Below are 25,563 nucleotides of genomic sequence, written 5' to 3'. Positions count from 1 at the left end.
TCATATCAAGTAACGTTGCGTTAGCTAGCTAGCTAATGTAATGAACACAATCTAATGTCAGCTAACAATTAGAAAAAACGCTAGCTAACGCTACCGACCGGTACCGACCTCGCAAACCGTCTCTCAAATGCAATGCTACCTTGTTGCAGCGTTGCAATGTAGCTAACTAAAGGCCAGTTCAGATCAATGATTCGCAACGAGACTGGATGCAACTTGCAAAATTCCAAGACGTCTGATTGTAAACGTTCTAAAACTGCACTTGGCGATTTGACGAGGTGGGTCTTTTGAGACCCTAGGCAACGGCTTCAGAGGCTCTGCAACTAACCAGTTCACACCGCTGCAATTTTCTCTGCAACATTCTAAAACCGTTTCGCCTCGTTGCGAATCATTGATCTTAACTGGCCTTAACGTTACTGTTATTTACATTGCCATCAAGTTCATCAATATATAAGCCGGGCTATAGGTGGAGCAGAGCCGGGTCTGATTTCTGTGTAAAGATGTCAAGCCGGAGAGAACTAAATAAAAGAATACAGCAGTATGGATTAGCGTTGTTATTATTTTATTACGCTTCCTCATATGTTCCTTCAGCCTTGATGCCCTTTTTTGATGAAATCTCCTTTGTTTTAGTTTTAGTCTTCTTATTCTGATTGCTAATTTAACACCCAGCTCAGCTTTATTCTCGAACAGTTTAGCTAGCAAAACCAGAAACAATTGTTTCAGAAATATCACACAACAATCATTCACGATGATGTACGAGATACATAATTGCACGAGCCACAGCGAATCCCGCAAATTCTTCTCTGCACTGTAAAGATGTTCATACTGAGCAAAAGGTGGATAAAGAACATTTGTGGAAATTGATCATCACTAATTCTACCCCAGGTCTTCTACAGCATTTTAAGCCGGCTCAGCAGTGTAAAGACAGCTTAAGTTAGCCTAATGTTAGACAATGAATGAGTATGTACATAACGTTACTTGTATAACAACCATTTTTTATTCAGTAAATAATAAGTGTAATAGTTGGCGTGGCCCAGGTGCCAACTGACTGACGTCACACAGGCGACACTGGTTGGATCCGGTTGGATCTATGGGAAGTGAGGTCCAAAAACACACCTGCAATTACCGCTTCTCGCCATTGGTACCGCCAGAGAGAAAGAAAACTGAAAACTTTTTACATTGTAACTTTAAGTAATCTTAAATAAGATACATAAATGTACTTTATGTTTTCAATTATAGCTGATTTCAGAAACACATTTATGTAAATTAATTTGTAAATTGGTATAATTGGTAAAGAAACTTTTTTTTTTTTACTTTTCCTTCTTTCAAAAAAAAAGTAAAGATACATTTTTGTATTTTTGTAAACCTCAAAAAATGATGTTAAAATCTGTGGAATTGGAAAACCGTTGCACCCCTATTATTAGCAATATCAATTAACCTATTTTAAAAGCACAAACAAAAAACATTCCCAAACACACCCACACAACTTTCACACAGAGTGGATGTGTCCATACAATTTGCTCGGTGGGAGTAATTTTATGCAGCATTACACCATCCTCGGTAAGAGCCTGATTAGAGAGAGAGCCACACTCACATCATTCCCAGGTGTTCCTGGCGATCCCGGGGATCCGGACTGGCCAGGCAGTCCTGCGGGCCCTCTCTCCCCACGGGGCCCGGCTGGCCCCATCATTCCCACGCCCGAGTCCTTTGAGGAGTACCCGCCGCCCGGAGGGCCAGGGCGTCCGCGCTCCCCTGGGGAGCCCCTCTGTCCCGGGGCCCCTGCCTCGCCCTGCACGTGAACAACACTTTCACCACACCTTCAACCACGACGTGCTGTTGTGTATCCTATCATCCGAGGCTGTGACACCTGGCTGTTCTTACTGCAGTACTCAGTTCCTTTAGAGCACATAACCAATCTGGGATCGCCATGTTACCTCTTACACTTTGTTTTCAAGGTCCACATCTTGAAGGAGTGCCCAAAATGTCTGAATGGCACAACTGGTGTTACTCTTAGATCGGACGAACGAAGGGCACCTGGTGCCACTTACCTTCTGTCCTGCCTGCCCACTGTCTCCAGGCAGCCCAGCGGCTCCCTATACACAAACAGACAGACAGCAAGAAAGAGACAGATGGAAAGACAGACAACGGTGGGAGACAGAGGGATTGGGGAGGAGGGGAATGAGATTGATCAGAGAGAGGGGGGGGGAAGAGAGAGAGAGAGAAAGAGAGAGAGAGAGAGAGAGATTAATTATGTGGGTGTATTGTACACAGTGGTACTAGCAGAAAGCAGAATTACACACTATATTTTTCTGGTTCTTGGAGTTGGTTTGGTTCAGCATTAGCATTCATTCACAGCTGCCCATGCCAGTCCGTCATTCACATATTACCTCTTGCTGAGATGTTATTAATCCATTTGCTAATAACGGAAGGTCTCAAAATAAGCATCAACTGATAATTTGTCCTCGCTTTTCACCTGTTACAAAAAACATCAGTGCCTTTAATCTTGGCTGGTGTGTGGGGTCGGGGGGGGGGGCTGACAGTACTGAGCTAGCAGTGCGGGGTGGGCACTATGTGAAGCCGGACCTCCACTCCTGGCAGGGATACACACATAACCATTCATCCCCACGCCCAGACGAGACTGATACTCACATCTTTCCCCGCGGCTCCATCCGTGCCTGGTTCTCCCTAGAAGACAGAGGAGAGAGTTCACCCTCGTGCGCTTTATCACCTCCCCACATGCTGTGCAGCTGCTCAGGAGACTTCCCAGTGTCACCACAGCTCAGGACTACAATTACTGCGCCGTCTACACGAAGGCAGAGCTACAACGTGCCCACAGGAGAATGCTGAACCCTATACGCATCACTGATTATGTTCCACTAAATACGGTGCCCATTTGTGGTCTAGTAGTACTGTGTATGGTCCTGTGAATCTCCCACGACACAAGGCCAAACCAGAAGTAAATGTGATCCTGTGGCCCTCTCTAATGTGGTACAGCCGCATGCGGCCTGCTGAATAGGATTTCAGGTTAGGGGACTGACCAGTGGTCCTGGGTGCCCTGGAGCCCCAGGTAGGCCGGCCATCCCTGGCAGTCCTCTGTCTCCAGCCTGACCCTTGTCCCCCTTCACGCCCTACGGACAAACAGGCAGACCGCCGATTAGCAGGAGTCACACAGGCCAGCCTCGCTCACGGCAGTTGTGCGCCGGCAGCTACTTCTTACCACTCCCGGAGGTCCCGCAGGGCCTGGAGACCCAGGAGGTCCTGTAGCGCCCTAAAGCAAAAAGACAAAAATGCATTTACAGTGACCAAGACAATGTTAACACTGAGCTATTGTGTGCATGTTGGTATGGATGGAGATGCCAAACACATAGATACTGAGGCAGACACTGTACTCACAAGGTGTCCTGGGGGCCCAGGGCGGCCCTGAGGCCCAGGGGTTCCAGGGTCTCCCTAAAAACATTGGTCAGAGAGTGAGTGAGGTCAAGTAATCAGGAGAGCAAGAGTCCTATCCCAGAGCAGATTCAGGGTCCCTGCCCAATGGTGCAACATGTCCACGGCCCAATATCCAATCAAAATGCAGAAGTGAACAAGAACTTACATCCATTCCAGGTCGGCCGATCTTCCCTTGTGGGCCCTGAGGACCAATATCTCCCTAGAGGGGTTGGGGGGGGGGGGGGGTGTGGAACAAAAAGATGGACCATTTGACTGCAAGTACTTTATCAATATAAAGATTATTATGGAGTATGATTTAGAATATTGCTACAACACAGATCTGAATGCCACATCTGAATTCTGTGTATGTGTGTATTCTATTTACGTTGTTTAAATTTTTGATTGAACTCAAGCAGTTTGGTTAATTGACTAACCTTCTGTCCGGGGAAGCCAACGTGTCCTGATTTTCCTTTGAAACCCTAAGGAGACAGTACGACAGCATTATTCACACAAAAGCACTGCTGAGTCAGATCAGAAGGTGGCACATATAGTGGGCATGTGCGCTCAGATGAAGCTGAACAGGGGTGAGGTCTGCATACCGGGATTCCTCTGGGTCCGGCTGGGCCTGGTGGACCAAGTTCTCCCTAGAAGAGAAGATGTGTGAGAACAGGTCTGCCCCATATTAGTAACAGAAATAATGATCGCTGCACGTTTTCACCAGGCACTGTTCTTACCCGGAGTCCTGGCTTTCCATCTTTTCCATCCAATCCCTCCATCCCAGGAGGTCCCTGCGCACACACACACACACACACACACACGTGAAAATAAATACATATTTGACCTCCAATAACAATAATAAGTGTTCCAACGGAAAACATGGCCCAAATCACCCAGAATCTTTCCAAAAGAATCAACCATTACTGCAAAAAATTACCCCTGAAGAAATGACTCCAGGACAATTCTTTTGAGGCTCAACTCTTACCGGCATGCCAGGAGAACCAGGTGATCCGGGGGGTCCCGTGGGCCCCTGGGAGCCCCGCTGGCCCTCAGTGCCCTAGAGCAGGACAGAGACAAAGCAGAAACACTCCCAGCTCATTCAGACGTAACACAAAGGCAACAAATCAGCGATGGACTTCAGCACTTGACATGAATGTGGCAACCAAAGCACATCAGAGTATACCCTACACTGTCCATCAATCTTTGTATTTTATCTACTGCTAGTGCACTTTCAGTGTTTAAGCAGACAAGCAGATGGGTATAGGGTGGACTTACCTTCTCAGCTTTCGGTCCTGGGGGCCCCGGGGAGCCTGCCTTGCCTGGGAAACCAGGGGGACCCTGTAAACACATCCCACTAATTACACAACCCAGGAAACAACAAAGACTGCGAGAGACACCAGCGGCAATGCCACAGATGGAAGACGAACTTGTCTTTGATTACTCACTTGTTGTCCTGGAAATCCTGGTTGTCCTTGGAAACCCTAAATGCACAAGATGACATGTTGCACGTCAAAAGCACCCTGCTTTGCAACAGCAGGGAGAAATGATATCAAAGCACCAGAGGAAGAAAGAGACAAGCAATCGTGCCCCTTCTGGGATTCACAGGTGTGCATGTGTGTGATGTTACATCAGCCACATCTTCACATATTCCGCTTGCCAATGTAAGCTTCAGAGCGCTTTGAGGTTACTGTGAACAGTGTTCTACTGAATAATTAAGCTTTGGTTGGGGAACGAGAAATTAAATATATACAGATACAGTAGCGCGTTCAGTCCAATGGTATTAAATTAAGTGTATGGCAACAACTAGAAGTAAAAGTCACTCTATATAGTATGTTATAGTTATATGTTATGCAGACTAAAAAAGGCTTCAACCAATTATAGTTTGACCGACAGAATTTTTCATTTCAATCTAACTTGCAAATAGTCAGACTCCTCATACCTGTTCACCCTTTGGTCCAGCGGGTCCTGACAAGCCTATTTCACCTTTGGAACCCTGGATACAGATGAAGCAAAGTTTTTAACCAGGAACTCTTGAACAACACCAGAGTGGGGGCAGGGAAATAGGACACATTGATGGCTGTGTGACGCCTACAAAAAGTATATAATGCATTCCCACTGAGGATGGTTTGCACTGAAATTGAATATGGATAATGACTGCAGAGACTGAGTTCTTTAGCTTACCAAGGCAATTATCCTGCATGTAATACTGAGAATGTGATTGTATGGAATGCAAACAGAAATGCACACTCACTGCCGCGCCTGGAGAACCCTGATATCCAGGGGTGCCCGGAGGTCCCTGCAGATCAAAGAGTGAGAAAAAGTGAAGTTCCATAGATTGGACAGTTACCATCAGCATAATGACTGCATACACACACAGACACACACCTACACTAATGCAACAAAAACAGCATAAACGTCCTCCAGAAACAATACACTGACATTGGGATGGCAGCGACAAACCATTAACTTAAAATAGCAAAGATGCCAATTTGTAACATTACTATTACTAGAACTGCAGCACAACATATTATCATGGAACCCTTTGCAGTCAAATTCCAAACTTTGTGGCACATCTGGTTCTGTAGTTCTGTGAATGTGGCCCTTACCGATTCTCCTTTCAGCCCAGCACCACCCGGATGACCTCTCTCACCCTTAAGGCCCTGTCAGAGGGAATCAACCCAACAATCAATTATCCAATCAGTCAATCAATCAAACAATTCATCAACCAATACATTGGTCAATCAGTAAATAGTGAATCAACTGTCCAACACTCACATCAATGCATCCTAACCTATTCACTCATCTTCCTTCGTTCAAATGTTGGAAAACATCAAAGACAATCAGACAGCGAAGGAATTTTGAAGTCAAACAGTAGTGTATCATATGGCATAGAAGAAAACAGGAAGTGGCAGGTTCTCACAGGAAGTCCGGGGGGTCCCATAGATCCAGGGTATCCAGGAGTTCCTGGAGGACCCTAGAAAAGAAAGATTGTGAGACTAGGTCAAATCACAGACAAAATGTGATATACATATAATATAAACAGGCTTAACAGATTCTTGCTTTTTGCTTGATTTCTGACTATAAAAGCAAATCAATAAATAAATGTAAATTGCTTTCTACGAGAAATGTACAATTTAATTAGGAGATGTACTGCTCACATCAATGTTTACAGTGGTAATGGTGTCAATGGTGTGAATATGGTGTCATTATACAGAATGATAATATATATATATATATGTCATATAATAAACAATCTCTCTTGACAATGTTAAGGATGGATAAACGTAACTTACACTTTCCCCCTTCAACCCTGGTAGTCCAGGCTGCCCCCTCTCCCCCGGTTGACCCTTGTGAGAGAGGGAGAAGGGGAGCGAGAAAGAGAGAAAGAGAGCAAGAGAGTGTGAGAGAGAGAGAGGGGGAGAGAAAGGGAGTGGGGAGAGAGAGAGAGAGAGAGAGAGAGGGAGACAGACAGAGTGTATTAATGTTGTGTGGTGAGTCAACAGCCAGATCACTCATCTGGTCTGTATCTGATTACCTCGCTACCCTTGTTCTTCTCGAGGCTGTTTTGAGTCTGATCTGGGCTGCCGCAGACGTTATCTCCCGAGTGTGAAAAGGTGAGACAGCAATGCACCCTGGAGTACACTCATCACTGTGCTATTGTTTGCGAGAGAACAGCTACGCCACATATCGACACCTTCTGGTAATTGACTTCCTCGGTGGAGGAGGATTTTAAGGTAAACTATCGATTCCCCATCCCCTCGTCCGTATTCACAGTAAATAAACACAGGATGCAGTTACAGATATTACCTCTATCATCTCGGGATGAAAAAAAAACACTGCAATCATCTATTCAATATAAATGATTAAAATAACACCACATGCTGTGATTGCAACACACAAACACAAACTCAATGTAATTAGTATCTTTCCCAGTAAAAATCAATTAGATTATTAAATATCACTTCATCATAATCCTCGCATTTATGAGCCATCTTTGTGAAATCAATGTGTCTCCATTTAAGGATGCTTTTAAAATACACACTAACAAAATCACTGTTGTAGAGACATACCATTTGCTAATCAGAAATCAGAAATAATATACAATGAAATGTAATCTGCACTTCAGGTATTTCTTTATGTCTTTTATAGCACCTACTGTTATATGAGAAAACAAAACGCAGTGAAAAGTTTTTGTTTGGAACTACTATAAAAAATGATTTAACATCCTTGTAAATGCGTTTGATTAGTACACCCTGCTAAGCCCATTGTCTGGGATTCACTTTAAAATATACATCGACTTTTTACAAACAGCTTAAAATCAATCTAAAAGTCCAATTAGAAAGCTGTATAAAGAGACAATTATGTAGAACGTGAACTAATTCTTTTTCACAATGTCTCCAGAAATGCCCTTCAATATATTCATGCTCAAAGGTTAACACAAAGATACATAAAGCTCCCCCAACCCCCCATGCACACACACACACACGCACATGCATGCACACAAACACACACATGCATGCACACCCACACACACACACACACACTCATTTCTTATATCCACAGTTTACAGGCTGGCCACTGGGTTACTTTCATTGTGAAAATTATTGACATTAGTATTGAATTTTTTCATGCATGTTTGGCACAGATTCTCTCATTGTATGAGTTTATTGACTGAAGCAATGCTTCAGATGGGTTGTATATCATGGTAATTATAGGATCAATGCTAAATTTCAGCTGAGAAGATTCTGTTGATCTGACAGTCGTATGTTGTGATTCTATTAGGCTATGGAAAATGAAACGAAACAAAATATATACATAGATTAAGCAGTCAGATCCAAAATGAAAGAACAAGACCAATGCTGTGCATCAAGCGTAAACCGCAGCCAATTTCAAAATAATCCATACAAAGTCGTTGTGAAGTTATTACTGGATCAAAATCTGCTGAAAGTGTGAATTAATGGCAGCAAGGTAGATTTTGTCCACGCAGCAAATTAAACATTCTCTGTCACTTTGATAAATGCAAAGGAATAATATAATTGGTTGGCAAATGGATTCATTTCTTGCCGAGAAAGGTTTTTCATTAAAGGAGGCAGTAAGACGAAGATTGCAGAGACAAGTTTCTGCCTTTCGTAATGTGTCTAACTGGCTAGTTGGGGGAAAAAAATAATAATACAATTTTCAGAAAAATATGACTCCTTAATGATTCAGAGTGAGACAGTGGCATGCTGACAGTAAAAACTCCTGGTTACGCTTTACGTGCAGATAACCTGTAATATCCTAACACGCGATTTCCTGCCAATTTTTTTTTTGCAAGATTATCACAATTTGAAAATCCGTGAATGTGAAGGTCACCTATCAGCTCTCAGACACTGGTTCCATCGCAATTTTATCAACGAGGGCCAAAACGCTGGGAGAATTGCTTGGTAGTGTTTTTTCAGGGCACATTCATTGTACATAATGAGCAGATTTGCTCTGAAACACAGTAATCTGTTGTTGCAGTGAATGAGCTTTCTGACTATGGCGATACTGATGTGTATTAATATTCATTACATTCAGTAAATACCAGACTAGAGCTGATAATACAGTATAGCAGATATGTATGGATATGCTTTGGATACGTCATCTTTGATTAAGGGCATCTACCAATAGCATTGCTATTTTGTATTATTAAATCGTTATTAGTAAGTAGAGACTTACAGCTAATCCAGGTGGGCCTGCAGGACCTGGAAACCCAGGAGGACCCTGCAAAATGAAGCAGGCAGTGTGAGGGACAGCCCAGAAATCAGAAATATCAGCAGGGGGCAATAGCAATAACCAAACAACATCCAGGAACTGTCTGCATTTGCCCTTTTATATGTAAAGGTGTGGCAGTAGGAACATAATAAAACAAGACAGCCAAATGTACTAAACAATATAAATTATAATTTTACACAGTATAATACATATGCAAGTACATTTGGAAGGACTCAAGTAATTTTGGAAGGACTCCTCTTGAAATATATCAAAATACATCAAAATATATCACATCAAGCAACAGGCAGTACAATAGTTCTGAATCATTACACTAGAGGGCTCTATGGCTTCACTCAAAGTGTTTTTTTCCCGCCACAGTCCCTCTACTGATCCATGCTAATTGAAAACACTGATCAGGGGAAAAAACAGCTGATATAATATAATTATAACCAGCAAACAAACCAACCAACCATATGGCCAAATATGGTAAAGCAGAATGTCTAACCTGTGCTCAACTTCAGCAACTCAGAAAGCATTTTCATTTACATAATGGTGTAGAGCACCATGCAGTTGGCATTCAGTATTGAAGACAGTTATATAAATCTGGGGTAGATAAGTGTTGAACTTTTCAAGGCCTCAACAAGAATTATGCTCCGGAAAATACTATATTCTGTGGTCATTTTATTTGAAGGTTAACAGCTTTCTTATTTGTAAACATGTAACCCTATTTAAGAACATTTGAACCCTTGAAGATTTCTGAACAACTTACTATGCTTCCAGGAGAGCCAGCAAATCCCCTTTGACCTGGAGGACCCTAAAGGAAAGAACACATGGCACTTCCTGTTAGAGAGGAGGCGGAGCTACCAGCAGGATTACAGCCAACCACAGCTTAATAAATGAGATAAAGCAGTGTTCCACTGGTTGCTGTGCAGAATGCAGAGAACCCTCAGAGGGGAAGGGACCATGCTGGGAACACTGCTGGATTTCTCTGCTTCTACAGTGTAAAATAACACTCAGATGGCAAACCATCTAGAAAGAAACCAGCTCTTTCCAAAAAAGCCAGGGGGTACAAGAGATGTAAGAAGGCATGCCAGGCCAGGTCACCCTGAGGATACGCACATGCAGCTCCCACACGTTCTCAAGCTTTCCAGGCCTCACCTGCTCGCCTTTGAGTCCTGGTTCGCCCGGGCTCCCTGGTAACCCTGGCACACCATGCCCAGCACTGTCAGCACTCTAAAACGCAGGGGTGACAAGGATATAACATTACTGCATTAAATCTGAAGCAGCAGGTAGCAGGCAGCGATTACGAACAATTTAAACAACAGGCAGGTCTGGCATAGAGCCGAGAAACGAAAAAGGTTCCGAGTCAGTGAATGCATCACATTTTAAGAGCTGGAAGTAAGGCACAAAATCAAACACAGCCCCAAAATCCCCTGATCCTGAATATACTTTGGGGATTTGGAACTACAGAACACACTCAGGAGCATTAAACAACATGGAAACTGGGTCAGTCAACCAGTCTTTTTAAATTGTGAAAATCCTGCAACTGTGCTTAGGACAAATTATTTGAAGCACAATGTGCTTTGGTCTCGGAATGTTCTACAAAAACAGTTCAAGTGACAATTACTTTGAATGTCTGATAATGACTTATTATGCCTCTGTAAGACATACTGTATTACAGCAATACATTCTTTTAATATGCAAATATGACATTCTTTTCCCATCTCTTTTTATGTTTTCTTTGAACTATTGCAGAGTTGTACTAGCTCTGACACTGCAGTGTATTGTCTATGAAGGCGGAACCTATGCCATGTCTGTGCTTTAAGCCAGGTCTGACATGGACAAATATTCTGAACCTTGGTGGGGCCGGATAAAAGATGTTGGTGGTTTGGTTGGGTGACTGAGCTGCTGGGAGGAAGTAAAGCCTGCTGACAGCCTGGTGTGCAACAACCGGGGGCTGCTCAGCTCTGTGTGACATCACTGCTGATCAAACGACCCTCCCCTCATCCCCAGAACACTTCAGAGAAAATCTGCTCCGTCTCCACCAAACAGTGGAGGTTAACTCACCTCCTGCCTGTGCTGCCTCTGGAAGCACTGAAAAAGCACAGAAAGCCATAAATTAAAGGCACAGGCATTAAATCTGTGTAACCACATCCTTGCTATCATAAAGGGTCACACACCTAATTGAACCTTGAGGTACTGTTCAGTGGTGCAAGTGAAACACAACTCTCTGATCCCAAAATTTTCAAATTTCAAAATCTCCTTCCTCAAGTCTTAGCCATAAACACTCCATCCAAGTGGGGACTTTTTCCAGCAACATAGTCCCTCGCCACTTTTCAGACCCCCCTAACCATTTTTGGTCTTCCACACCCATCCATCCCATGGCAATCCCGATGCTCCTGCTCCAAGTCCACAATTTTCTTACCCTTTCACAGCCATCACTGGGACCTGCCCCAGGTGTGCCCTGCTCTCCCTTCTCGCCCTTGACACCTGTCACACCTGGAACGCCCGGACTACCCTGCGAGCAGTCCCCACAGACAACCTGCAGGTGAAAAAAACATGCTTCAGAGACATAAGGAGATGCAACCATGGTACATTCATACGGCTTATTTATTTCTATTCTGAGGGCTCACCGTTTCATCCCCGGAGTCTTGAATTGGGCGGGGCAGCTGTTGGGTAGGGGTGGAGAAGAGAGTCAGTGTGGGATGGGAAGAAAGAGGGCAGGACGCTCATTGCATAATAAACTGTGACAGGTTTGATTCACTGGGTGGAAGCAGTACCACAATTAAACTTGACAAATTCTCTACAATAAACATCACAAAAATTCTGGGACCCAGGAAAGATAGTTCCATGGGCTGCAGTAATGCAGTCTGTGGTTTAGCCATGCATGCAAGAATGCAAATATCTTCCTGACGCCAATAATAATGGCCAATCAATTAATTGAGCAAAGACCATAAAAGAGTTTATAGTGAGTGGATGCTTTAGCATACCATCCTTTACCCTGCTTTGGCTTGTTCCATCTCCAAATGGACTAAATAAGCCACATTGATCACCCAGGGAATAAATGGCAAGAGAGAAGTGTATTTAAAACAAAGCTTCCCCCTGCAGGGCTAACTATAAACAACCTGTCTAGATGTCTGGAGCAAATATTACGGGAATGGAGGGACCCGTAAGGAGCTTTGAAATACCACTAAATAAATAAGATAAACAAATCAAAACAGACCTTAACTCAGAAAAATCTTTCAGGATGTTTAAAGGAGTTTAAACAATGTTTTGAGCAAACTCTTTTAACTTTCGTAAGTAATTAAATAGTGCAATCAATCCTTGCTTATCTGCATGCAAGAACAGCACGATGAGGAAGAACTGTATTTAATTTCAGGATGCTAATGTTCATGTTTTGCACAAATGCATATTAATGTATCTGTCCCATTATCGCATTGAGGTTTGTTCAGCCTTACAGAGAACAGGAGCGAGGTAAAAAAAAATACATCTCTAAATCTCAACCAGGTGACTACGGCTTTGGTCAACTGCTCTTATTGGCCGAGATTCTGGGCACCCAATCATTTGGTCAGAGAGTCTGTAAATCAATTGGTTGCGAAGGACAGAACACTTCTGTGGTATGAACGGATCACAGGACACAAACTCTCTTTTTTATCACTTACTCTCAATGGCTAAAAGGCACTGTTGGCGAATACTCTTATTGACTGAGATGGACAAATATGTGTTCCTAATTGTTGGAACACTGACTTGAAATGACAGAGAGAAACACTGAGTGCCTACTCCCACTGGATGAGTTAAAACTAAAACAGTATTGGCTGAGACAGATATGGGGTTTTTAGTTGAAAGGAATTGATATGTTAATGGTGCAAGCTGAACACAGTGTTGGGAAACAAGGAGCAGAAAAACACTCACAGACTGAGACACACACACAAACACACACACAAATGCAATCACACACACAAGCAAGCACGCACACACACACACACGTACACACCAAACAATGAATGAGCTGAGCAGCTCTCCACATACCCTGGTATTCTACAACATCTATAGCTCTCTAAAACAGCAAAGTTTAACATCTTTTAAAAATTTAAGCAGCAGGACCATTCACTTTGAGAGAACCTATGAATTTTAACTGGCCTGGTAAATTTTTAATAAAAAGAGTTATTTAATCTGCTGTTGTTTCTATCATTGAATATCACAAACACACCTATATAATTTTTTTGTCATGGGAAAAATGTAACTTCTTTTTATTGGTTTAATACTGTATAAACAACCAAAGGAACTCTCAAAGGAAATGGTCTCCATGTCAATATGGAATCATCTGTTTAAACTTAACTCTAGTACATTTAGTACATTTCTCCTTTTAATTTTAAAGACATTGAAATGCTTTTTTACATAAAAACGGTTTGCATAAACATCTGCTTATTTTGTAACAAATATTTAGCTATAATTTGAGAATTGGGCTTAGATATTTAGCTATGAAAGTATATAAATAAATAATATAAATTTCTCAGGTCTGAGGGTTGTATTCATTGACACATAACAGATGCAGTGGTTCTCTGTTGTTTCAGAGGAGCTGGTGATCTCTGTCTGCAGACGTTGGGAGTGGAGCACCAGGGCCTCCGAACGTGTTGGAGTGCTTACTGTACAACAGCTGGGCCAAATTTCCACTGCAGGAAAAGCTCCTGTTCAGAATCTCACAAGCCCAGGCAGTTCGCCAAGGATGGAAAACAACAGAGGGCACTCACAGAGGAGCCACACAGATCGTTTGCCAAAGTGCCGCCTTAAACTTGAAAGCTAATGGATCTTGTTCTGCGTGCCGTTAAATAAAAGCAATATAAAAACGAATCAGAAGACATATTACAGACACTTATGGCTTTCGACAAAACGCACTCTGTGCTTTTAAGAGATTATGCCTGATACAAAGGGCTCAAATGTTCATTTGAGATGCACTTGCTAGTCTTTACACAGTTGGAGATAAACGGCGAACATTTTCATCGGGTTCCATCTTGGATGCAGAAAGTTTAACCAACAGTCACCAGTTTGCAAATGTGCTCCACTCCTAACACAGACTCCCGCCTGACTCCTCTTTGATTCGGATTCTGTCCAATCAGAAAGCTGCACCACATCACTAACTCCTCCCTCTTTCTGGTTACTTACTAAGTTGCCGGGCGGACCCGGTTTCCCTGGTTCGCCATCATTGCCAGGGTGGCCCTGAAAGAAGGAACTGAGGTTGAATTGGTTTATCCGGCAGGTACATTCTTGGTATAGCCTTCTCTAATTGAGATGGGGGTGAAGACAGCCCTATTCTGTGTCTCTCCTGGTATTTGTTTGGGATTTTGTTCATAAGGTCGCATTATGTTTTAAGTTTTCTTATATTATAATTCAATATGAACCCAATACCAGGTTAAGGATCAAACAGTGCTCATTGTGCAAGAAGCACTTCGCCATAGAAGAGCTCCTTCGCCTTCACAGAAAATACCTTACCCAGAATGCCTCACACAGACTTCAGATCAAATAACTGACTTCTCTCAGCAATTTGAAATCAAGTGAGCTCTGCTCTGTGCAAACATGTTTTGTTCAAATGATTGCAAATCCAGGTTCTCAATTTAATATTGATTCAGTGATTTTCCATCATTGCCTTATTTCAAATCCACATTATGCAAGTGACCTCTTTATGCTTACCCCCCATATTGTGAGGCTGCTACCATATCTCATTTGAAGACTGAAGGGAAAAGAGGCTCTAAGCTTATAAACTAGGAGGTCTTTTTTCAGAATGCACTGCATCTTTCACAGTAAGCTCTGTCTGTTCTTTAAAGACAGAAATATCAGAGTCTCTCCCCCAACACGTTGCCTCGTGATACTGTTGTTTCTCTAGTCTTTACTGGTTTTATGATCTGAACTGAGAGCTTTCATTTCATGCCTTACTTGTTTGCTGTAAAAAAAAACATTTTTTAAATATTAAAAAATGAAAATAAATATTTTATCTTTGTATCACAGCAATGAATACACTCAGATTAAATTCAAAACACAATGTGTTGGAGTCCTTTTTTTTCTAAATTCCATAATTATTTTATTTTCAGGTTTTGTTTTGGTCTTTTTTAGTCAAGGAACACAGTGATGTCCCGCAGTAGAGTAAACTACAGCACTTTCACAAAACCACAGTACTGGAAAATGCTGGCATCATATTTAATGGCAACAGTTGGACAAGCGCTGCACCAACTGTCAACAACTTCCATTCCTCATGACCAAAACAGGACATAAAACCAAGGTGAAACTTTCAGAATATGAACACAAATGAGAACTCTGGAGGTTGAGGCAGTTATCGCGAGCGGAATTTTCAAGCGAAGCTTCAGTCTGAATTAGCACCAGGTGTGACAGCCTGGCCGAGAAAGATACCAACTGTGGGAAAATTCCATGAAATGGGGCAGTCCCCTGAAATGGGTCTGCTCACTGCAGCGTGCACCATGCTGTTCCAGCCGTCCCATCACCAAGTCCCCAGTGTCCTTGCCGGAATATTCTACGCTCCCAAGAGAGCCCCACACGTGTTAGTGCCATCTTGTAAGCAGCGGTATTATTTTAAAAGATCCTCATTAATTGAATAAATCAGCAGACCTGACATTACATTACAAGCTCCTTAAAACAATCGATATATTGTTACATATGTGTTCTTTTTTAGAGGTTACATTTGATTTTTTTTGTTTTTTTTGTTGTAGGAGGTATTATTATTTGTTACATATTAAGATATAATTTCTAATTTTAAGCATTGTTTTGAGATTATTACTTGATAGTACATTTAGTTTGGCTTTAGAGAGAACCTATTGCTGCCCATGCAGACACAACAAGAAGCTGGATAAAGAAGAATGGCGGGGTGAGGGAGATAAAGGGAAAGAGGGAGGGAGTAGAGAAAGCCAAAAGAAGGGTATGAGAATGGAAGCAGAAGGATCAGTGGAGGTTGACAGAATCAAAGTGTCCGAGCCCCAGATTAGGGAAACCTAGGTATGGCCCAGCCCCAATGCCACGCCCAGCCAGAGCAGGACTTACCTGCGGTCCTGTAACCCCTGCGGACCCCTCTGGCCCTGGTGGGCCTGGGGGTCCTGGAGGTCCAGGGGGACCCTGAAACATACATAGTAAACTGTCAGAACCAAGAGGACTGCATATCACTGCGACTCGCTGTCTGTACAGTAATAACAATAGCCACAGATGCTCCATTTTAAATCTATGTTCCCTGTTTGAGTGTATGTGCACTCAAACAGGGAACACAGATTGAAACTGTAGCATCTGTGACTATTGCTGTATGGCTGTCCTCATCCCTTTTTCTAGAAAGTTCTGGTTGGCTGTAGGAACTATACACTGTGTGTTGTCATGCCGGCTAAGGGTAAATTGTCTTTGATTGCACCCTGTCATGAATATTAATATTACAACTACAAATTAGCACAGTGTTAGTCAGACAAGGACAGAGACAATGCTTTCAATGTTAAGCACACTGTGTTGAATAACTGGAAAATATTAATGTAACAACAAAGAACAAGAGAGGTCCTAGATATAAGGTCATAATGCAAAATCTTTCTATAATGGTCTTCGGTAAATCAAAACATTAGATCATTTTGATGTCTCTTAGAATACGAGATGAAGAAAATAAAAAGTAACCACAGAAAGAACAGATACGAACTTGTATAGCAATTATACAGTTGGAAGTTAAATACTTTCCAGTGGCTCATGCATTCATAGAACAGACAGCTGCAGTGCTCAGGAAATAGAGAAAAACAAGAAAAAATAAAGCAAGAGCGACGGAAAATGAAAATGGAAAACACGAAAGAGAAAGAGACAGATTTAAGTACAAGTTTGCTGAAGTCAGACCTGTGGACCAGGCTGCCACAAGGGAAGGCCAGCAGTTCCTGGAGCTCCCTGCAAGGGGAGACCAATCAACTTTAGAGCAATCAATCACACACCTCTGACCGCTGAGAGAGAGGCAGAGCAGCTGTGCAGCCTGGAATAGTCACTAAGCCCTCTGCAGACAAAGAGCATACCGGATAAAGCCAAACCCATCTGAGGAAAGCCCCTGAATCTCACAAGATGCCCTGGGAAGGGAATGGAAACCCCCAGGCTAACACATATCATTCCCCCAATGTTGCTTTAAAGGTTGTGGAAACGTTACAGAATGGTTGCGAGACGCACGTTACATCGTGTGCTGGCTTGGCTGTGGTTAGGGGTTGTTAGGGAATAAGCCTGACTAAACCCACTCTAGAGGAAAGGCTCTTACAAGTCCCAAGATGAGCAAAGGTTTCCTTCACCCTGAACTCCGCTGGTGCCGATCCAAGTCACAGATGTGTGATGAGAATCAGAATTTCCCAAATTTGTGAGTATGTGCGTGAGTACGTCTGAGTATTGTAGTGTGTGTACATGCAGGAGTGTGAGCACAGGTTTGTGTGTGTGTGAGAGCAGGAGTGCTTGTGTGTGTGTGTGTGTATGAGAGACAGACAGACACTATATGCAACACACAGCATATGTGGCACTCACAGGTCCTCCAGTTCCAGTGAAGTTCGGAACCTGACAACTGCACTCCCCAGGGTCACCCTGCAAAATCACAGAAATATCATGAAGTCACTTTGCACTGTCATGCTAAACCCCCAAACCTGACAGCATACGCCTGAGGGAATGCAGCTCATGCACTTCAAAACAGCAGACATGCGCAACATTTACCAAGGGCTAAATGATGCACAAAAATGCTTGGAGATGCTAATTTCATATAGGAGTAATGCTGAAAGGGAAAGTCTACGCAGTGCATCAGTGGGATTCTAAGAGCACTTCATCATACTTAATGAGCATTTACACCACCAGCTATAACGCTCTGTTTACCCCCAACTTCCACTTGTGCGTGGATAAATTAGCCAAAGAGAGAATTACTCGGATATTCAGCACTTCAGAGCCCAAACTCTCTCAGAGAGAAGTTTAAAGCTGACAGGCAGAGGTACACAAACCAATTTATAGGCCCTCCTCTTCCTCTTAAGGCAGTTATAACTCTGGAGCATAGCTGTCAAACTGCTCTCTGCCATCTGTTCCCCCCCACTTTTAAACTCCTCCTTGCCTCTTCATCCCTTTAGAGGGCAGGCTTACCTTGTCCCCCTTGTCGCCGTTAGGTCCCTGAAACACAGAAGACACACTCTGTGAGCATCATGGCATCAGCAAGGATATGGAAAGTCCCGGGTGAGCCCAAGAGGGGAGGAGACAAGATGAAAGCAGACAGCGCATTTCCCGTATTGGACCTAGATGGGGGTTCGTTAGAGGGCCCCTCACATGCAAAATCTTTTCTGGGTCCTTCCGTAGGCTCCTCCCACAATGAAGGGTGCCCATTATACAGGGAAACATGCTGGGTGCCGCCTTTTTTACAACTCTTGGCAAAAACGTGATGGTTTCATTTATCTTTGACATCTTCAGTGAGTTCACCAAGTTAATGTTACTGACAATACCGTGAGAATACTGCACACCAGCACTGAATAATGAGTATCTGACAAATCTGGCGCCTGGGTCCACAGGCTTTCTGTTTAATTGTCAGAAAGTTAAAATGGTGGCATCTTCTCAGGAGGTCAAATAAACTTTCACCAAATCCGGTGTTTAGGCACTAATCAGGCTCTGTCGATCTGTAGCTCCGAGTATCAGTATAGATAGAGATCGCGTTATTTCATTAGCGGTCAGTTGATGAAAGAAGGTACAATGGAGAATGAGCTCAGGATAATCATTATCTTCCAGAGAACAGGTATCCCCTGACAATGTCATTAAAGCAAGGTGCAAAAGCCTCCGCTTCAAACATTAATCAGGCTTTGTTCATCTACGTCTGTGTTACTACAGAACCATTCATTTAATTAACAGCCGTCAATGTAAAACGGAACTCGGCAGAATGTGCTGAAAACGGGCCGTTCGCCGGCCTTCACCAGAGCAAATGTACCGTTGACCGTGCGTCAGACACTACTGTCACCACAGAAAGGCACACTCACTAAGTTGCTTGGACACTTTGAGTGGTTATGGTTTCTCTTTGCACCAAATGATATGCCAGGATAGTTCAATCAGGGATTCAGCTGCTTAATTTTAACCCTTTGTGTGTCTGCTGCTGTTACGAGTGCTATTTTACTCAGTGAAAGGGTAAGATGGTTTTAAAAGGAAACCAAAGGTTCTTGATTTAAAAAAAAGACTGAAGCTAGGGGAAGTGCCAGGATAGATGTTCTAACTGCCAATCAATCAGTCATCTATGGGCTATGCTGGTCTGCATTTTGCGCATCTGAGAGGACAGTAGAGAGAGGGAGGAGGATAAAGAAAAAGCGGAAACAGAAAGAGGGGGCACTGGCTACGCTCACTCACAGGACGCCCGTCCTCGCCCGGAATCCCGTGCCGCCCAGGGGTGCCATCCTTGCCCTACAACGCCCGGGGCACACATAGGTCAGAAACACTTACCCACACACCTCAGTGACAAGTTCTCAATTTAGTGTTAGCCAAAATCATCTACACCTTCCATAACTTCCATCTGTATGTGTGTTTTTGTGTATACAGTATTCTCTGTGAGTTGAGGGCTTATCAACCCAGGGGTCTGATTCTATTTGGTTAACAAAATTATTATAGTTTCATAAACTGAGATCATCTATTTTTTCATGAAGTTGGTGTGGGCTGATTGGGATCAAAAATGTCTACAGTTTTTCATTAATCCTCTTTGAACACATCTGCTGATATGTGGAACACCTGGTTGTGTTAAAAAAAATACTGTTTTTATTGAAGACCAACTGTTCAGCCGGACAAAAATCATATGAGAAATGGAACCAGTGACTTCAATTTTCAAATTTCAAACAGAAATTTAACTTAAAGAACACTCTGCCCCGGCCATTCATTTTTCAAAGTCTAAAGCCCTGGGTAAGTGTGGATTTGCCAATGGTGAAAGACCACAGTATAATTAATACTCTCTGAAGTGCAATGGCATTGGCATGCATTCTATTAACAAATACAACACTGTGCTGTACCCTTAGGTGCACACTCAGTCACACATTGTTTTAAACAGGTACACTCAGACGCACTCAATACCTATGCCCACACACATACACAGCCTGCACTTACCGAGGGCCCCGGCACCCCTTCAACCGCGGGCCCCTGAGGCCCCGGAGGCCCCGTCTCCCCTTTAGAGCCCTACGGAGACACAGAGACAGTCAGAAGAGAGCAGTCACGCAGATTAAGATAAAATAAAATGAACAGGAATTAGAAAAAGGCCACATAATTTGGTACATATTCAGTCATTATTTTTTCCATGCTGTATGCACAAAAATCCCTGAAAAACAAAATCAGTAATTTCCTTTTTCTCCCCAGTTTTGAATTAGTAGTTGTGCTACTTGAGCCAACACTGTCACCAAAACCCATGCAAGGAACATGGCCCCTGAAGCAGGTTGCTCTTTGACTGCCTACAGGCCACACGGTGCAGTGCACGAGGGAAAAAGGCCTCTCACGCTCATGACAGCTGGAAGCCAGAGGCATTCTGACAAGAAGCAGTCAGGAACTAATTCAATGTCAGCCCGAGAAACTCTGACCATTAAAACTTCCCTCCAACTCCGAAAGGACAAGCCTGACTGTCCAACTGCAGCAAACTCCTGAGTCCTAATCACGGAGGGATTATGACTCAGACACGGCTGGGCCCGGCCACCGCAGAGGCCGCGCTCCACTGGTGGGGAACACCTTCATGTGCTGAGTCACTCAAATGAATTTATTTTTTTCAGATTCCAAATAATCTTTATTTACACAATATGTTAAAAATGCAAAACCTGGAACTTTTAACACAGCAATAAAGTACAATTTCAGACTAAAACACTGACATAAAACACTAGCACCTGACATCTTTTCTGACTTTCATGTTTTTACTGCATAAAAAAAAGAACATTACTATAAAGAATAGTTTTTGCATCCTTGACAATCCATTCCTGAAGACTTCTGGCCAGCTTTGCTTATTTGTTTAACCCTGGGGCACATTTTGCAATGTGATAATTTATTTATCTCCAAAACTGTCTGTTGTGTGTACTTTGCTTGTGAAGATACATAAAAAGTGGTTCTGCCGAAGCTGCTTCTTTCTTTGTAAGCTCTTCCGTGAATATCTATTTTTCCATTGTGAAGACTGTTTACTCAACTTCATTTTATTTGAAAACATTGTTTTTCCTGTGGTTTTGTATTTTTCACTTTTACAGCAAAGAGTTTATTTTTCACTGTGGACAAATTTCATGTTTCATCTGGCTTACCTTCTCCCCATTCTGTCCTGCAGCACCCGGAATACCGTCTTTCCCTGGAAGTCCCTAACATTCCAGGAAAGATCCATACACAATCAGTACATAACCACTGCATGGCTCTCAGACTCAGACTCTTTGGTTGAGCAACCATCAGATTATATTACCACTGGAACAGTGGTAAACACGATGCTACAGTGCATAACTCCTCTGTGAAAGGGTGGACAGAGACAGGATGGCTTACAACAACTCCATGCTTGCCCCTGGGTCCTTGCTCGCCCTGAGAGAGAGAGAGAGAGAGCGAGAGAGAGAGAGAGAGAGCCAAGCCTCCCTTTAGAATACTTCTCAGCAGTTTCAGTGCATGTCTTACAGTTCATATACTGTATCATATAAAATCTGATTGTTCAAGAAAATGCTAAATCAATGCAAAATCGTTAATTATTAAGTACAATGTGGAATGAGAGTGGAGAGTCAATGTACAGATACACCTCAGCACTGTCTGTTCTCACTTTGCGGTGCTACGCATAGTATAGGAAGTTCCGTATAAAAAAGACACTTACCTTGGGTCCTGGAAGACCCACGCCTGCAATTCCTGGTTCACCCTATAGGGAGCACCAAAACACAGATAACAAATCAGTAACAGTGAAGATGGGTCATCTTCAGTCATTTACCATTAACATAATACATAGATATTAATTACATGGATCTAATTAAGATCCATGTAATCCCTTATGCTGTGGATCTCACCGTAACAATGTAGTCTTTTGTAAATCCCATGAATGGTTACATGCAACTAAAGCCCCAAAGGTCTTATTAATATGCACATAGTCTCAAAGACAAATCATGTATACCCACGCAGTCTACTGCAAGTCAAACAACAACGCCTGAAAAAGGTAATCCACTGTTGACCTTTTTCAAACAAGAGATGATGAAAAGTGCTTGCTTCTGAGCTGCTAACTGGCACTGGCTCATCCGCTCTCTAAAGATAAATCACAGCCGTGCAAGTAAAGGGCAACAATGACGCCTCTCCGGGGGTTTAATGTTGCCTTGAAAAGGGTCAGTTCTGGGCACTGTTCCTGAATGTAATTTTAAAAATAAACAGAATGAAATGTACTTGGATAATGTCACCACAAATAAAGCGTCTTTGATGCCGTACTTATGACTGCTTTTGTGTGTTATGGAGACTTTGAGAATACCTATTGAGTCAAATTGTTGTTCAGTTGAATGCTTTTTTAGACAGATACAAATTATGTAGAAATATCTGTCCACAAGTATCCCACAGTCCCACAGTTTCAAGCTCCTAAAAAATACATATTTGTGTGTGTGCATTATTAGTTTGATGAAAATATCTGTGAGCAGAATCCTAGTTATGCTGCTATCATTCTCTGCATATTTTCATTATGAATGCGCCTCACTGCTGATGTCATCAAACCAAACACACTCCTAATCACCTCACCTGACTGCCTTTGGGTCCCTGAGGTCCCTGGACACCTGGGAGACCTGGATGACCCTATGAGGGTGGGAGAGAGGACAGGTCACAGACATATCAACGACCTGCATCAATGACAGCAGGAAATATTTAGCAAAGTAGACAAAGGTTAGCAACACCATCTTGGCTGGAAGACACCTATTCATTGTAGGTCACTACTAGTGACGGCTCAGGTTTGGGGAGCACTGCATAGACAGACTCACGTGTTTGCCTGGTTGACCAAGTCCCGGGGGGCCAGGGTCCCCTCTCTCGCCCTTCAGTCCCGGCAAACCCCCCACCCCCGACGGTCCCTCTGGGAGCGAAGGACAGCTGTCACAGGCGTCTCCCTGGTGACAAACAGACATAAGGAATAAAGGTCAGACTGGGACAATGTAATACTGACAAATGGTTGAAATGTGAAGACATGGGCAGAAACAACATTAGAAACCTCAGACCAAGCTAGAGATACATAGACGTAAACAATTTGGACAGACATTGGTTCTCACACCTTCTCTCCCTTCAGTCCACGGAAGCCATCCCTCCCGGGTTCTCCTGGTAATCCTGGGGTTCCGGGGGTCCCCCCATTTCCTGGGTCACCCTGTGCACCTGGGTCACCCTGTAAAGAGTCACCCATCTCTCACATATCCACTTACAGCTTCTCTCTCTCACTTGGTATGCATATACCATATTTGGAATATTCCATCTGGAGAGCTTATTTTGCTTACTACTGCTTTCTGCTAGAACCACTATAGTAGTGCAGCCCTCTCTCGCTCTCTCTCTGATTGAATTACCGCACACACAAATTAAGAGCTGCACCTAAAGCAATTGTGTCTGATGCTTCAGTTTTTAAACGCTTTAAATAGCAAAATTAATTACTTCAATCATTAACAGCAAGGGTTCCTTCTTCATTTAAATCTGTTTTTAATTGCGTGCACTTAATTTCAAATTAAGTCCAAATGATGTTTTATTTAATTTTATATTTCCTTTTCATGTATAATACAGCCCCCAATTCGATTTATTTTTTCTGTTTCTAAATTCAATTTTCTATTCAAGTTCCTGTTTACTCTGTCCCAGTCTGTGTACTTCAGCCAGAGGCAACAAATATGCACCCTCAACGCAACACAGTCCATGAGTGCAGGACCTTCACTTTATTAACAACAGCCTTCATGCACAGACACGTGAGCCTGGCAGCCAAAGCCTACACAGCACTTACCTTTTCTCCCTTTGAACCCATGACTCCTGGATCCCCCTGAAGAGGCAGGCAGTCGGGCAGCCAGACAGGCAGACAGACAGACAGACAGACAGACGCAGACAGAGTGAGACACAGGTACAGACACGGCCCGAGCACTTAGGCCTCCACACACAACCTCGCCAGGTGTCCAGGTCTGCATTCCTTTCCACATCAGTAAGCTCCCATCTGCAGGCCAGGATCCGTTTAAACCAGGCCCGATTCAGGGCTTACTAACACGCCTATGAACATGCCATCGCGTCCCCACACAAACGTCTGCGCACACAGTCAATGTCACATTTCATGCGTATTGGGCAATTCTATTAAATTAACAGAGGGCTCAGAAATACTGAAAATATGCTGCAAAGAAGATGGATTTGCCCAGATAAGCTGTACGCCTACCAACGCCTTTCAACAAAAACCAACTCTTGGAGGGCAATTTGTTGAGCTGTCAAAACATCCTTGTAATGATGAATGACAGGTACTGAAACGTGTCGGTGCTGAAGGTCTCCTATACCTTTAAAATGATAATCATTTTTTCGTAAACTATCTATGAACCTAAATCCTTGTGTTTCTGTGTCCTCCGCACATGAATCTCGTCTGATCACTATGACAACCGCGTATTGTAAATCTCACCGGTTTCCCCACCACATCATCGCCCGGTTGCCCTTGGGGTCCTGGAGGCCCGGGAGGTCCTGGCTCCCCAGGCGCATTTGGCCATTTGACAAAGGATGGTCCCCCACCCGCCTCAGAGGGAGGTACACAAGAACCACACGAATCACCCTGAGGGGCACAATACCACCGTATTTCAGACAAGTGTACACGCACATACACACAAAAACACACACGCACACGCACGCATGTACACGCACGCACATGCACGCACACGCACACACACACACACACCAACACAATCACACACACACACACACAGACACACACACACACACAGACACGCACACATACACACACACACACACACACACACACATACCAACACAATCACACACACACACACACACACACAGACACACACACACACACAGACACGCACACATACACACACACACACACACACACACATACCAACACAATCACACACATATGTGCAGCATTTATCTGTTACCTTCTCCCCTTGCGGTCCTGTCTCGCCCTTCGCCCCAGTGTCACCCTGAAAAACACATTTAATCAGAATCAGCAGAACGCACAGAACAACCTGGAACCAGCCAACCCAAAGGGAAACAACGTCCAGTTCAGTCTGCCATCTACACGCAACCACCTCTCTCACCTTCGATCCTTTCGGCCCGTCACGACCCAGCGGCCCCCTCGGTCCTGTCTTGCCCTACAAAGATCCAAAGCCACAATCCTATCACGTTTTCTCTCCCTTAATTGTGTCACATGTAACATATCCAAAAATGAAACCATCAGCTCTATACCATTAAAAGATAAAAAGTAAAAGA

The 25,563-nt window shown here is 43.3% G+C and overlaps 1 protein-coding gene across 4 annotated transcripts in view; it reads right to left on the bottom strand.

Moving 5' to 3' along the window:
- The window catches only part of col16a1 (collagen, type XVI, alpha 1), a 68,646-nt gene that overhangs the window by 4,983 nt on the left and 38,100 nt on the right, over nucleotides 1-25,563 (bottom strand). For 3 of the 4 annotated variants that reach the window (XM_035431283.1, XM_035431286.1, XM_035431284.1), the window contains 41 exons: nucleotides 25,392-25,445; nucleotides 25,230-25,274; nucleotides 24,740-24,886; nucleotides 24,089-24,124; nucleotides 23,384-23,491; nucleotides 23,100-23,222; nucleotides 22,864-22,917; nucleotides 21,968-22,009; nucleotides 21,652-21,687; nucleotides 21,423-21,476; nucleotides 20,260-20,328; nucleotides 19,516-19,569; nucleotides 18,277-18,303; nucleotides 17,680-17,736; nucleotides 17,020-17,067; nucleotides 16,204-16,275; nucleotides 14,320-14,373; nucleotides 11,790-11,825; nucleotides 11,582-11,698; nucleotides 11,224-11,250; nucleotides 10,315-10,389; nucleotides 9,926-9,970; nucleotides 9,121-9,165; nucleotides 6,717-6,770; nucleotides 6,344-6,397; nucleotides 6,030-6,083; nucleotides 5,675-5,719; nucleotides 5,363-5,416; nucleotides 4,869-4,904; nucleotides 4,699-4,761; nucleotides 4,409-4,480; nucleotides 4,161-4,214; nucleotides 4,026-4,070; nucleotides 3,861-3,905; nucleotides 3,593-3,646; nucleotides 3,391-3,444; nucleotides 3,215-3,265; nucleotides 3,036-3,125; nucleotides 2,647-2,682; nucleotides 2,046-2,090; nucleotides 1,592-1,786 (listed from right to left, as the gene is read on the bottom strand). In XM_035431283.1, the coding sequence (XP_035287174.1) occupies nucleotides 1,592-1,786; nucleotides 2,046-2,090; nucleotides 2,647-2,682; nucleotides 3,036-3,125; nucleotides 3,215-3,265; nucleotides 3,391-3,444; nucleotides 3,593-3,646; nucleotides 3,861-3,905; nucleotides 4,026-4,070; nucleotides 4,161-4,214; nucleotides 4,409-4,480; nucleotides 4,699-4,761; nucleotides 4,869-4,904; nucleotides 5,363-5,416; nucleotides 5,675-5,719; nucleotides 6,030-6,083; nucleotides 6,344-6,397; nucleotides 6,717-6,770; nucleotides 9,121-9,165; nucleotides 9,926-9,970; nucleotides 10,315-10,389; nucleotides 11,224-11,250; nucleotides 11,582-11,698; nucleotides 11,790-11,825; nucleotides 14,320-14,373; nucleotides 16,204-16,275; nucleotides 17,020-17,067; nucleotides 17,680-17,736; nucleotides 18,277-18,303; nucleotides 19,516-19,569; nucleotides 20,260-20,328; nucleotides 21,423-21,476; nucleotides 21,652-21,687; nucleotides 21,968-22,009; nucleotides 22,864-22,917; nucleotides 23,100-23,222; nucleotides 23,384-23,491; nucleotides 24,089-24,124; nucleotides 24,740-24,886; nucleotides 25,230-25,274; nucleotides 25,392-25,445 (2,526 nt within the window). The remainder of the gene's footprint in view (nucleotides 1-1,591; nucleotides 1,787-2,045; nucleotides 2,091-2,646; nucleotides 2,683-3,035; nucleotides 3,126-3,214; nucleotides 3,266-3,390; nucleotides 3,445-3,592; nucleotides 3,647-3,860; nucleotides 3,906-4,025; nucleotides 4,071-4,160; nucleotides 4,215-4,408; nucleotides 4,481-4,698; nucleotides 4,762-4,868; nucleotides 4,905-5,362; nucleotides 5,417-5,674; nucleotides 5,720-6,029; nucleotides 6,084-6,343; nucleotides 6,398-6,716; nucleotides 6,771-9,120; nucleotides 9,166-9,925; nucleotides 9,971-10,314; nucleotides 10,390-11,223; nucleotides 11,251-11,581; nucleotides 11,699-11,789; nucleotides 11,826-14,319; nucleotides 14,374-16,203; nucleotides 16,276-17,019; nucleotides 17,068-17,679; nucleotides 17,737-18,276; nucleotides 18,304-19,515; nucleotides 19,570-20,259; nucleotides 20,329-21,422; nucleotides 21,477-21,651; nucleotides 21,688-21,967; nucleotides 22,010-22,863; nucleotides 22,918-23,099; nucleotides 23,223-23,383; nucleotides 23,492-24,088; nucleotides 24,125-24,739; nucleotides 24,887-25,229; nucleotides 25,275-25,391; nucleotides 25,446-25,563) is intronic. The other variant, XM_035431287.1, reaches the window with a different exon arrangement.

The sequence above is a fragment of the Anguilla anguilla genome, chromosome 8 (genome assembly GCF_013347855.1).
Source record: "Anguilla anguilla isolate fAngAng1 chromosome 8, fAngAng1.pri, whole genome shotgun sequence".
Taxonomy (NCBI): domain Eukaryota; kingdom Metazoa; phylum Chordata; class Actinopteri; order Anguilliformes; family Anguillidae; genus Anguilla; species Anguilla anguilla.
This window is presented reverse-complemented; position numbering and strand designations above follow the sequence as displayed.